The sequence below is a fragment of the Haliotis rubra genome, unplaced genomic scaffold (genome assembly GCF_003918875.1).
Source record: "Haliotis rubra isolate DU_JTF1 unplaced genomic scaffold, ASM391887v1 Scf1101, whole genome shotgun sequence".
NCBI classification, from domain to species: domain Eukaryota; kingdom Metazoa; phylum Mollusca; class Gastropoda; order Lepetellida; family Haliotidae; genus Haliotis; species Haliotis rubra.
The window spans coordinates 126,312-140,638 of NW_025765006.1; the positions used below are offsets into that span (position 1 = coordinate 126,312).

The 14,327-nt window shown below is 40.7% G+C and overlaps 1 protein-coding gene across 1 annotated transcript in view; it reads left to right on the top strand.

The window, feature by feature from the left end:
- Positions 1 to 203: 203 nt before the first annotated feature.
- LOC124286727 overlaps positions 204 to 14,327 on the top strand; it is a 42,143-nt gene continuing 28,019 nt past the window's right edge. Inside the window, exons 1-4 of the mRNA XM_046723156.1 lie at positions 204 to 516; positions 2,673 to 2,848; positions 5,231 to 5,291; positions 10,980 to 11,060. Of these exons, the coding sequence (XP_046579112.1) occupies positions 489 to 516; positions 2,673 to 2,848; positions 5,231 to 5,291; positions 10,980 to 11,060 (346 nt within the window). The 5' untranslated portion in view covers positions 204 to 488. The remainder of the gene's footprint in view (positions 517 to 2,672; positions 2,849 to 5,230; positions 5,292 to 10,979; positions 11,061 to 14,327) is intronic.

The following is a 14,327-nucleotide window of genomic DNA, read 5'->3' on the forward strand; positions in this document are numbered from 1 at the left end:
TATGTAGATATGTCAATTTTGCTTGAGACTGTGACATTAATACGCTTCCGTATGGATTGATGTTGCTTTACTCATTCACTCGCTCACCCGCTCGGTCGCTCACTCACTCGCTCAGTCGCTCACTCACTCGCTCACTAACGTACGCCATTAATGTGGCTAGTGGGTTCCTTTCAGGTCATGTAACACAAGTTAACTCCCTTGAATTCAGCGAAGGGCGATAACTTTCAGTTACCTTAGTTGTAGTCGACGTTGAAAATACGGGTGTATTTGTTGACAAAGTGACTGAGATATAAGGTTTTTCATATAAGAGAGATTTGTGCAGTTAATTACATATCTCTTTCTTCATAACAAGTGTTCTCAGAAATCAAATTCAATTCTGAATCAAGTGAAAGACGAGCCGACATTTTGTTTTGTTTACGCCAGTGTACTATTATACCCTCGGTACCTAATTTCCTTGCTTAGTCAGTGCGTGTATTTTCAAGGCGAAGATGAACTCTGCGTCAGTCTGCACAAATGGTTGGTATGAAACATATTCCCGTCCCAGTTACGCTGATATTTGTAAATGTAGAACAATGAGCGTGATCAGAAATAAGTAGGAAGGAAGGCAGTGGGTTTTTTTCCGATAACGCACGCACGCACGTACACAACATTAACAATACATCCCTCACACGTACATGTCAGATACAAATATTTTCTCAAATTAAGTATCCAAGATTAAGCATTGCATGCGCAGCAGATAGCACAGGCACGTGTACTCGCAGACACAAAACAACAACAATAATGTTCACCCTAACGCGTATTTGTTACATACACATATTTGCTCACACTAAGTACCCAGGAGTAAGAGTACCCATGCTATCCAGGATATTCATTAGGTGTCCTTCAAATTAAGCTCATGTTTAATGATGAATGCTTAGTCACTGTCATATGACCAGAACTCTCGTTGAGATGCCACCAGCTTGCAGTTGTTGTTCCATTCAAACTGTCTATTCAATAACGATTTGCGCCAGTGCACAAATCGTTGTTTGATAAACATAAATGAATCAAAATAGAATAGGTGCATTGTCTGATAAGGTCTTGGTGTTTGTTTTTCGTCTTGTTGTTTAAGCTATCAATATTATTATCTTCCCAATGGTTGACAACCGTGAAAATATTCCACTTCATATGGGGAAAAGTGACACACATCCATTAAAGTGGGACTCAAGCGACCGATTATAGCAAAAAGATCATTGATTCAGTTGGACACAAAATCATTATTCTTTTTTATCTAAACCTTGCAATTAATAATGCAAAAGTGTAAATGCGTAAAAATAAGCCTGGACATGGCAAGAACAATATGTTTTATTTGGCTGTACTATACCTGTGCTATTGTATGTACCACTTCAGTACATCAGGGGTGTGGGTGATCAAGAATGTGCTGTATCAGGCTTGGTTTAACATATTACCATTGTCTAACTTGGAAACTATCCTAAACTTATGGCGTTTCCTAGCCAAGTACAGCATTTCTATTTCTTTAGAATATTATCTCTTTGCAAAACATGTAGAATTCCAGATTACTATACCAGCTGCATCTTACGATTTTTAGTTCATCTCTTACAAAATAACACCCCATTTGCAGGGATCTGTAATTAGTTTTATTCAGGGAACATGCCCAAAATTCCTGCAAGGATGTTTGAAGGATATTAAACTGTATGAAAAGATGTAGATTTGACGTTTTTAATATCAGTTAGTGTTGTTTACAGTGATGAGGGAGCCAGGGACTGAAGTTTTAGTGAATCTTCCTCAGCACTTATATTCTAACTTAAGTTATTTTCCAAATGAAACTGATTGGGATTTTATTTCATTCACTCACTCCTACAAGGACAAACTGTTCCAGCAAAACCTCTATCCATACAAGCTGAATATTAATGGCTATCATATGTGTTCAGGCTTCAAAACCTTCCCACTTGTAATCTGTGGACATAGGACTTTGTCTTCTAGCCTTAAATACCAAACCAACCAACCTACTTTACCTTTTAAATTTTTAGGACATTTCATAATATAATTGTCCACTACCAGGCTACCAGCAGTCACATCTGGTGTATTGGACAGGGGTCACGGTCTCATGCCAGAAGTCTGACTGAGTTAGCAGTGCTATTGGGGACTCTTGGGGACTCTTTTAACCCAGTAAAGTTTTAATGACCTTTGTAATTTTGGGAGCTAATCCAAATTGCTTTCAAACTTTCATTGGCCTGGAAGTTTCATTTTGCTGCCCTCAAAGATATCCTGGACGCTGAGCCTATGAAAGCAATTTGTTCTGGGTTTCATGTAGCCCTGGATTTTAGGCTGTATAGGAAAATATATCACAGAAAAACTGTGACTATTTCTTACCAATCAAATACTTTCAGGGTCTGGTGAGGCTACTGAGGTTGTACTTAGCTATTGGTTGTCTGTCCAACACTGGGGAGGTAGGGTAGCCTTGTCGTTAAAGAGTTAGCTCCTCTGGCAGAAGACCGGGTTCGATTCCCCACATGGGTACAATGTGTGAAGCCCATTTCTGGTGTCCCCGCCGTGACATTGCTGAAATATTGCTAAAAGCGGCGTAAAACTAAACTTACTGACTGTCCAATACAACTTTATTTATCTGCAGCTCATACAGTTTGAATTTGTGACCAGTCACTTCGCTATTACAGACGAGCTCCCGGAGGATCTGCTACGGCGTTCCATGTCCACGCCCCTCCCTTGTCTGTCAGATGAGGAGGATGAAGACGGGGAGAAGCCCTCCAGCCCCTGGGTGAAGGCAATGGGAGGGACAGGGGACATTGGGGTGGCACCTGTCTCGGGGACCTGTGAATTAAGCGAGGAAGAGGTAAAATGTTAGCAGTATGGTTATTAGCTCATCACCATACTTTGTCAATTAACTGTACCAACTAGAAACAGGAAACAAACCGATAACAAACTACACATCATGCATTGCGGAACATTCGTTAATAATGAACACAATATGACATTTGAATGTTTTTATTGTCAATTAAATTGAGTCATGGTTTGTTTATTTATTCATTTAACGATTAATTTATGATCAGAACGTTCCTGACAATATACACCATTCGATTAGATTAAAACTTAACAAACCTCCTTGAAAACTATTAAGAATCGTAATGTCAACACCAATGATTATTGGTAATTATTTGCGAGGAGAAGTTGTAGAGCCGTGTTTCGAAGATATATTTGTTTCACAGTAATTGTTGGCATTGTGTCAATTTTCCGCTAATGGAGAGAAAACAGACAGTAAAGCATTAATTGTGTGCAAAGTCTAGGAGCCAGCGTATGGTTTGCGCCAATAACGCTCTCTGTTCTGGGGTTCTGGATCATCAGGATCACAGATAGGTGAAATTAATTGTAAGTAAACATGTTACAGTAGATTCTTTTCTGTAGCCTGTTAAAGTACAGTTACCAAATTTCAGTTTCAGTTTTTGTTTTAATGCATATACGACAACAACTTGATCAATGCTCATATGTGCATACGTGTGTATGTGGATTCTCTTAGGATCAACCTTGAAGGTCAGGGTTGGAATGAACCTTCAGTAACCTATGCTTGGCCTAAGAGGCGACTAACGGGATCGGGTGGTCAGGCTCGCTGGCTTGGTTGACACATGTCCCAATTGCGTAGATCGATGCTCATGCTGTTGATCACTGGATTGTCTGGTCCAAACTCGATTACTTACAGACCTCCGCCATATAGCTGGAATATTGCTGAGTGTGGCGTAAAACTAAACTCACTCACTCACTCTTTTAGGATCAGACCCGTGAAGATCCGGGTTAGAATTGATCTTCAGTAACCCATGCTTGGCGTAAGAGGCGACTAACGGGATCGGGTGGTCAGGCTCGCTGGCTTGGTTGACACATTTGATTGTATCCCTATTGGGTAGATCGATGCTCATGCTGTTGATCAGTGGAATGTCTGGTCCAGACTCGATTATTTACGGACCTCCGCCATAGAGCTGGAATATTGCTGAGTGCGGCGTAAAACCAAACTCACTCACTCTCAGGATCAGGATTAATGCCATCTGTACAACTATATGAGATACCAATACCATGCTGCAGTTGACATGGCTAGCCTAGTAAGAGTCATTACTGACTCACAAGTAATTGCTTTATCCTCTAAATACCTAGCGACAGCCAGTGTAGCTTTAGGTGAGGTATTTTGGTATGAAGCACAAGGGATTAAACCACAGAGATATAGCACTGGTGCAGCCACTCTATCGCTTCACTGAAGGTGCGGTGAGGCTTGAATAATGATTGAAGGGACGTTAACGGAACCTACCCCCTTAGCCGTAACAGGCGAATTCCGACATTATTGTGTTAAAGTAAAATATAATAGCATACTTAGTAAAATCACTATAACATAGGTCCGGAACGGACATATCGTTTTCAATACTCCGGGAATACCCGAAAAAGCCCCAAGGCATATCACAACAGGCGTATCATGAATAGACCACACACAATGTGACGATGTCGGAGTCGAACCTCGGTCTTCGGCCTGGCCAACGCTTGAAGCCAAAAGCTACCCCAACGCCTCACATGCCATTGCTTTCAGGTTCTTGTGTTAGTCTGTGTCTTTATCTGTATGTTGTTTCACACTGGGCCCGCAGCTATAGGACGACCTACATAGAGTGAGTGAGTTTAGTTTTACACCGCTTTTAGCAATATTCTAGCAATGTCTGACTGACTGACTGAGTTTGGTTTTACGCCGCTTTTAGCAATATTCCAGCAACATCACGGCGGGGGACACCAGAAATGGGCTTCACACATTGTGCCCATGTGGGGATTCGAACCGGGGTCTTCGGCGTGACGAGCCAACGCTTTAACCATTAGGCTACCCCACCGCCCCTCTAGCAATGTCGTCGGGGGACACCAGAAATGGGCTTAACATTGTACCCATGTGGGGGATCGAACCCGGGTCTTCGGTGTAACGAGCGGACGCTTTAACCACTAGGCTACCCCATCGCCCCCTGTCATAAGTAATCGAGGCTGGTCCAGAAAATCTGGTGGTCGATATCACGAGCATCGATCTACGATGAGGTGCATTAACCAAGTAAGCACTCTGACCACCCAATCTCATTAGTCGTATCTTACTACACGCATAGGTTGCTGAAGATATGGATATATTCTTCAAACCCAGATCTTCACAGTGACGTTCTCATGAATCGTCTAGTTGTTTGTAATACATGTGCTTCTATGTTCACAGGACTCGGAAGCTCTCGGTGACCAATGGCCAGAGGACCACGACGAGACCGACTCCTGTCTGGGTGAGTGAGTGAGTGAACCAGTGAGGGTTTTCGCCGGTCCATATTTCAGCCACTTGCTTGATAACGGGGTTAGCATCTACACTGGAACACGCACGCACGCACGCACGAACGTGGAACATGTTTACATCCTACAAAATCATGTCAAATTATCAGACAAGGATTATGTTAAGATTTGTGTTTAGGATCTCCAACCATTGAATGTAGTCTGCCCTAATTCGAATTCGATATACATATCAGAACAGCAGGAAAATATAGTGTCAATATAGGTGTATTTCAGCTTCATGGCCACTCAGCGTGGTGTCAATTTCCCATACCCTAGTCTTATACGGACAGGGATATATTTTGTACCAGTGATAACACAGGAGTGGTAATAATTATAGAACGTCAGCGCTAGACAACAGCCAGTCTCCATTTTCCGCCAAAATACCTTGTATTGGGCGTAATGGCAAACTGGTGATGACACCCGGTGTTCGCGACTATACTGTGACCAGAAGTCCGGATTACTTTTCAGCCTGGAGCCTGATACACAAATGTTCGTAGCGCTACGACATTCGTAAGCCTGTGATAAACTATAGAGTTACGACATGTCGTAACGTTACGAACGCTTTCGTGGATAGGGACCCTGGATTCCCAGCCTATCCCAAATGTTGAAGCTTGATCATTGTTCCAGTCAGCCGAATATTATCATCTGTGTTTTAATTGCTACAACCATCACTGTGTCATGTTATATTGCCATAGACTGCATTTGTATTGATATTGAATTTGTACTGAAATGTATTTATGATTTCATTACAATTATGAACTCATAACATTTCTTTGTTATTTGTTTTTATAATTATTGTTTCAATTTGGAAATCGACGCGTAACAAGTCATGCAGATCTAATGGTAATTATCATGCACCTGACAATACTATAGGTTGTTAAAATAGAACCTCGACATACTGTATGTTTACTTAGTTGAGTTTTGTGTGTGTGTATTTCACAGCTGATCTGATCGTAAAACTTCACGATCTTTGACGAGATAAAAGGAAAGCATTTTATGTTTTCCTAATACCTGTTTAGGACTGGGACGATCCATAGTTTAACATTGATCTACGATAATCTTAACTGAAGGTCGCTTTGTTGGACGAAGCCATTATGAAAGATTAAGAGCTATGTGAACACAATATAAATCACTATCAATATTACAGTCACGTAAAACGTAAATTTTCTGGTATTATAAAATGTACTTTTTAAAATTTGATTAGATAATAAAATTGCTCTCCACTTTTAAAGAGTTTTTTACTGAAAAAGTTATGAAACGCCGTAAACGTAAGGACAGGACCCAAAACACAACTATCCGTTTCAAACAACTATCAGTTTCAAACACCACTCTCCGTTTTAAACACAACTAACCGTTTCAAACACCCCTATCCGTTTTAAACACAACTATCCGTTTCAAACACCACTCTCCGTTTCAAACACAACTATCCGTTTCAAACACAACTATCCGTTTCAAACACAACTAACCATATCAAACACAACTATCCATATCAAACAACAACTATCCATATCAAACACAACTATCCATATCAAATACCAAACACAACTATCTGTATCAAAAACAACTATCCATATCAAACACAACTATCTGTATCAAACACAACTATCCATATCAAACACAACTATCCATATCAAACACAAGGATACGTATCAAACACGACTATCCGTATCAAACACAACTATCCCTATAAAACACAACTATCCGTATCAAACACAACTATCCGTATCAAACACAACTATACGTATCAAACACAACTATCCGTATCAAACACAACTATCCATATCAAACACAACTATCCGTATCAAACACAACTATCCATATCAAACACAACTATCAAACATTTCTGGTATGTTTCATGTTTAGCCACCATCAAACATGGTGTATAGTTTCTTTTGCACATAAGTTTATGTGTCAGTCACGGGAACCATCACATGCCTAAGGTCATCTTAGTGGGGGAGTTTCCTGGGCAAGATCCGGGTTTGAATTGGTCTTCAGTAAGAGGCGACTAACGGAATCTGGTGGTCAGGCTCGCTGACTTTGTTGACACATTAGGCCACATGTCATCGTATCCCAATGGCGTAGATTGTGATGCTCATGATGTAGATCACTGGATAGTTTGGGCCAGACTCGATTATTTACAGATCCCTACTATTGCTGAGTGCGGCGTTAAACAACAAACCATACATCATACATCCTAGTCCAGGCTGCCTGTTCGACTGGTGGTCCTGCTACAATAGAAAAGACTCATTTGTTTCCCGGGTCATTTCCACGCAGATCGAGACATCTAACAGCGGTGACTGGATGATGTTGCGCATTTGTATGCTATTAACTGTACATCAATGCAGCAATTGAACTAACGCTTTCCAATATTTCGTCTTTTTAACATAATGACTTATGCTTGATGTCTGCAGAGATATTTTCAAATAGGTGACATTTCGTGGAGAACTCGATTGGCGTGTTCAGCTCCCTCTCCTGGGAAAAGGAACTGGTTCAGCACGCACAAATGTCTGTCTTTATTGCAGCTAAGAGACCAGACTGTGCATACATATACATTTAATGGCCGTGGAAAGGTTAGTTTGTTGTTTACAAGACAAAGAAACAATATAGTTTTACTACAGGATGGGGAAACATTTGTTTTTGTTTACCTAGGTGTCGTGTTGTAATGGCACTCCCCTGTAATGGCACTCCCCTGGCACTCCCTACTCCACCGCTCGCTCGTAACCTTTCTGATGCGTTTTAAATATTCCCCGGTGTGCATGTGATAATAATGCTTCTCAAGCGAGTAACTGCATACATGACATTGATAGCAACTTCTTTATATTCTTTTTTCGACGTTACAGAGCTAATTCTTGCTAATGCATTTACCCTTTTATTCTCTTACGTCTATTCTTCTCTTTTCACAAATCTTCGGAAAATAGAGAGTTTTTTCTCTGGCTTTGTTTTTTTTCAAATTATTACCACTGTTTTTTGTATCACTGGTACAAAATGTATCTCTATCCGTATGAGGCCAGTGTATGGGGGAACTCACATCATAACCACTCACCTTTATCTACACCTGCTCCAGTAGACTAACGCTTAGTCTCGGAATATATAGCATTTTGAAAGTAACAAACAAGCCCATTTAAATTGAAAAGGAGCCCCAGGGAGACCAGAGATTCAGAGATTCCTAAACCTGAGGAAATCTAGACTTGCTTTATTTAGGGTTTTAGCACTGCAGATAGGGCTTGGCAGTACGGTAGATGATGTGGTTCAGGGACTGTGAGACAGACTACTGGTCCAGTATTTCCTGCGTTAGTAAGGTGTACACATGGAATTCGAATTAGGAGAGACGACGTTGTAAGAAATGGTTGTAGATCCTAAATACAAATCTTGACATATTCCTTGTCTGCTGACATATTTAATGGTTAAGTATTTTTAGGATCTAGATATTTCAGGATTTGTTTAACAGATGAGTTTAGGGTCTAAATATGGGAAAGACCCTCATATTCCTATGAAATATATCGTGGTAATTTGAAAAATGGTTCTTAAGGTGTTTATTGTCGTAAGTGGGGATACAAAAGTAAAAGGCTAGAGTTGACTTAAACTGTAGAGTAATGAGACATACTTCCATTGTCACCTCCCGTGCCATGAGAGAAATCTATTCGCCATATAGCAACTGCACGTTTGTGAACAGAGTACTTTTTAAACCTCGGCGGGACGAATCTGTCTTGATTTATACTCCTTCGCTACCTCCTGTCTTAAAGGGACTGTTGTCCTCACAGGTGTCAGTGTCCCCAGTCATTATTAAATCAGTTTAGAGTGTTTAACTAGGGCCAGCTAAAAAGATCGATAATGTGAATTATCGTCGATAGCAAAAATTATGACAGATTATCAAACAGAAAACTATGATGTGGGGTCTAATTTGGTTTAAATATCTAAGCCTATTGTAAGCATGGATCCTAGGTTTCAGTATGTCACTGCATCTTGTAGATCCCATACCTGCTATTGACAGGTGTTGTGTACTTGTCAAAGACTCCTTCCATGATTTGCAAAATGGTTGATTGGTGCCATGAAAACCATTTTTATGGTTACTCGTGTTTCAAGTGCATAAGGTTAGATTAAAGTGCCCTAAAGAGGGGTTACCATATCATTATTTAATCAGTTTTAAATGAATAGTATTACGATTTCAAATTATAAATCTATGTTTAAGTAAAGTTGGGAATTTTTGTGATCCTTAGCAAAGTGTGAGTAGTATACTAGTATGTTCAGGACGCTGTTTTGTTCATAACCCATGGAAAGACATGTCACCAGTCAACCACTGATGTTAAATATATTCATTTCTTTTAGACGTTATTGGCATGTTTGCTCAAAGTTCTCCGATAAATATCGATAATCGATTGATATTTAGCTAACGATTATCTCTATCTAAGATCTGTATCGATAGCCAGCTTCTATGTTCAATAAATTCTTATGTCGGTATCTGGCCAAGATTGTTCTATGTACCAGTGCTATATTTGTTATGTGAGTGCCTGTGAATCTGATTTGCCCTTCCTATTTCAATATGATACAACGTATACATTCTGGACCTCATCCCCGATGGTATGCAGTTTATCTGAAGTTGAACAATATTTTATTATTCTGCCATGGGATACATATTGCTAAGTTATGAGCCAACAAACACATTTAACCCGTGAAGATCCGGGTTATAACTGATCTTCGGTGACTAATGCTTGTCGTATGAGGCGACAGGCGGGATCGGGTGGTCAGGCTCGCTGACTTGGTTGACACATGTCATCGTATTCCAATTGCGTAGATCGATGCTCATGCTGTTGATCACTGGATTGTCTGGTCCAAACTCGATTCTTTACAGACCGCCGCCATATAGCTGGGATATTGCTGAGTGCGGCTTAAATCGAAACTCACTCACTCACGAACAAATTTAACTATGTTTTTATTGCCAGAAAGGGGAAGACAAAAGAAGGGTGGTAGAAGGTGATATATATGTATGTATGTATGTCTATATGTGTATATATATACATGATACATACATACATATATTACATACATGTAATATATGTATGTATGTATCATGCCAATAATGGTTGTCACCCCATTCAATTTTTTTATTGGAGAGTATGTATGTACTACCGTTGGTGGGGTTTATTGGGATGAAATGAATGTATGTATATGTATGTAATGTATGCCCAATGTCATGTATGTATGTATGTATGTCCGATGTATGTATGTATGTATGTATGTATGTATGTATGTATGTGTGACAGAAGTGTCGTAGCGTCATCGTCGCAATAATCATGCCACGCATCCTCATGAAGTGTTCGTCACACCAGCGTCAGTCGACGTCACGCATCGCATCCGAACATCGCATCACAACAACATCGTATTATGACAACGTCATCTGATCACAACATCGTCACATGTTCATCTCGACGTTACATCACATCGGAGCATCGTAGCACAACATGTCTCAAAACATCATATCGTAATCTCGCATCGTAAAATAATATGTCAACATCGGAACGTCGTAGCATCCTTGATCAATTACAAACATACCGGGCAATACTTCAATATTACTTAATGCAGTGTACTGGAACAAACTCATTCGTCTTAAGATGGGTATCACTGATATTTTCCTCACTTTCTTTCAGCAAGCCCCCTGCTTTCATCTTTACACTCAGTATCCTACTCGGACGTCGACTCTACAAACTCCCAGCTGTGTACTGACCAAGGTAGGGAACTGTAGATGCTGTTTGTTTGCTTTACGCTGCAATATTCCAGCTATATCACAGTGGTTTGCATATAACCAGGTCCTGACCAGACAATCCAGTGACTGACACGACTCACGACTGGGATAGTGCCATGTGTCAACCAAGTCAGCGAGTCTGATTCCCCTATCCCGTACGTTGCCTCTCACGACAAGCATAAGCTAGACCATTTCTGACGTGGATATTGAGGGTCTGTGAGGGTATATAATGATCCATTGATCCATGGTCCACGTAGTGGGGAGTCGGGCGAGAAGCTGCCACCTACAGCCATGGGACATAAGTATTCGTCAGTCGGCAAAATTCTCATAGATTTGCATGTTAATTTAGTGTAGCTGTAATAATTTTCATTAATACAGTTTTCGTTATTTGGTTGTCAAATTTTGCAGGTTGTTAGGAAATCATCTTGGTCACATATACATAATTTCCATATAAAGTTCCTTCAAATATTTTCCGCATTGTAGTTACATGAGCAACATATATACAACATTGTGTATTCTTTACCCATAGACCGCCATGTTAAAAATTGTCATAACCATGACACGCATCAATCAAAGTGTGGTCATTCTTGAAATACTGAATTGAAAATAAAACGGAAATTATGTCTTTGCAGCTGAAATGATTTATGACACACGTGAAAAATATGAACAAGATCAAACGAAAAATAATTTCAAGACAATTTTTCTAGCTGCACCAAATTAACATGTAAGTCTATGGCAATTATGCACAGTGACGAATACTTATGTCCACTGACTGTACTTATGATGGTTGAGTCGACGTACAGCTTGTTCAGCTTGACCTGAGCTACTCTACATATGCATGACCCGGTAGGCCAAATGGCACAAACGGCAGGTCGAGTTAACTTCATTAAAGGAGAATACGAGTGAATTGCAATAATTTGCTGGGTGAAAGATAAAGTCATCAGAAACATATTCCCAAATTTTCAATTAAAAATTATGTATAATTATGTTTTAATCGCGAAAACAGTTTCTGTAAATCTCAGCTTCGGCCATTATGCACATTTCGCTGGAACCCACGTGACCTTTCCGCTCGTGACGTCAAATGTGCCTGGAGTCCGCCATATTGCCAAAGACTAAGTCCTACAGTAAGTACAAATCGTGTACAAATCGTGGGTACAAAAGTAGTACAAATCGTGGGGATGCACGGAATCATCGAACAATGGAAAGCCACCATTTCTGTATTGTTTTCGTTCGGATTCTCCTTTAAATAGGAGGGCTTTTTCCTTTCTTGTTCTATTCGGCCCACGGTTGCACTGGAAACACCAGTTGATGCTGCTGCTCGCTGCCGAAAAGCCCGAATCGGAAACATTAAACCATCTGTAGCTTCATTTTTAAAGAAAGTTAAGACATCGCTGACGATTTCTCGACACTGAGATGTCAAACGGCGACCTTGTCTCGGCTGTTCGGACATGTTGACAATCAACTAACAAAGGTGCACCCCTTCACAATAATAGACCCAACCAGTTGTGACACGGTCACGCAATGCACTAGTATTCACTTGATCAGGTCAAGCTGAACAAGCTGTAATGAATCAGATTTTTCAGATATTTATCATCGTGTATATTTTGGTCACAATATCAACCACTGGTTTGTCTTGTCCAGGTTTCAGACATATGGTGTAATAGTGTTAAACAAACAAACAACTCTAATTAGATTTCTATGCATGACTCGATTGACTGAGTTTGGTTTTACGCCGCTTTTAGCAATATTCCAGCAACATCACGGCGGAGGACACCAGAAATTGGCTTCACGCATTGTACCCATGTGGGGATTCGAACCCGGGTCTTCGGCGTGACGAACCATACAGGACTAGAAAGGAGAACTAGATGCAGTTGACACTCCTGACAGGTGAGTTGAGGTGAACTGGGGTTTAAGGTAGTGTTGGTGTTCTATTCCGGATTAACGCTTGTTTTATAGTGCCAGCCCTCTTATTTGTTTGTTTGTTTGTTGTTGAACGCCGCACTCATCAACATTCCAGCTATATGACCGCGGTCTGTAAATAGTCGAGTGTGGACCAGACAATAGTCCCGATAGTCACCTATTACGGACAGACCGACAGAATATTTTATTTACATCTCACTCGTATAAAAACGGTATTTATTACCTACGAGGGCGAACATATCGGGGTTCATATTTTTCATACGATGCCCTAGGGCAAAATATCACTTTGTCATGGTGACGTGACGTCATGAACACTGCTATGACGTCACGTTTCTTCTGTGACGTTGCGTTCTACATACGGCAACGGCGGGTAGCCAGCCTATGATTGAAAGTAGATTTGGGCTTATTTTCCACAATTTGACAACTTCGGTAATAAACAGAATATTATATTCGTGCCCATATCATACTATGTTTACGACACTCGTGCCTAAATATCTCTCGCTCGGGAAATACCAACATTCAGGCCAATCACCAAGCGATATTACGACATATGGTGAAACATAACCAGTGTCAAGTGTGCCACACGACTTACACGCAACTCGTGCCAAATTTTGGAATACAAAATTTCGCACTCGTTCCGTATAAGTCGTATGACACGCTTGCTCGTGTAATAATCTCTATTTATACTATGCCGCAGTTGAACATGGACACCTCACTCGGACCCAGACTGAGTGTTCAGATTCTGAGTCTACCAATCCCTGTTTTATCCCTATCACTGCCGAGCGCCAGGCAGGGTAACAGCAAGTATAATTTTTTAACCAGTTTTGGTACGACGCGGCCGGGAGCGAACCACCAACCTTTCGATCTCCTGTCAGATGCTGTATCCAGTAGCATAATCCGGCGGTCCATTCAATATAAGCTTTGTCGAAATTAACTTCTGTGATGATACATCCAATAGTCACCATGGACACCGGGTGGCCGATATTCGTAGCTGTGCAGAAATAAACCAAACATTGTTCAGATCATCGTGGGATCAATGGATTTCAATTCTTTCCCTGTTTTACGCCTACACTCTGTTTTGACCACTACACCCTTTAAAACTGAATCATATTAAGGAAATACAGGTATCTCCACAGCAAATGGACCCGTGAAGATCCGGGTTAGAATACTGATCTTCAGTAACCCATGCTTGTCGTAAGAGGCGACTAACGGGATCGGTGGTCAGACTCGTTGACTTGGTCGACACATGTCATTGGTTCCCAATTGCGCAGATCGATGCTCATGCAGTTGATCACTAGATTGTCACAGATTATTTACAGACCGCCGCTATATA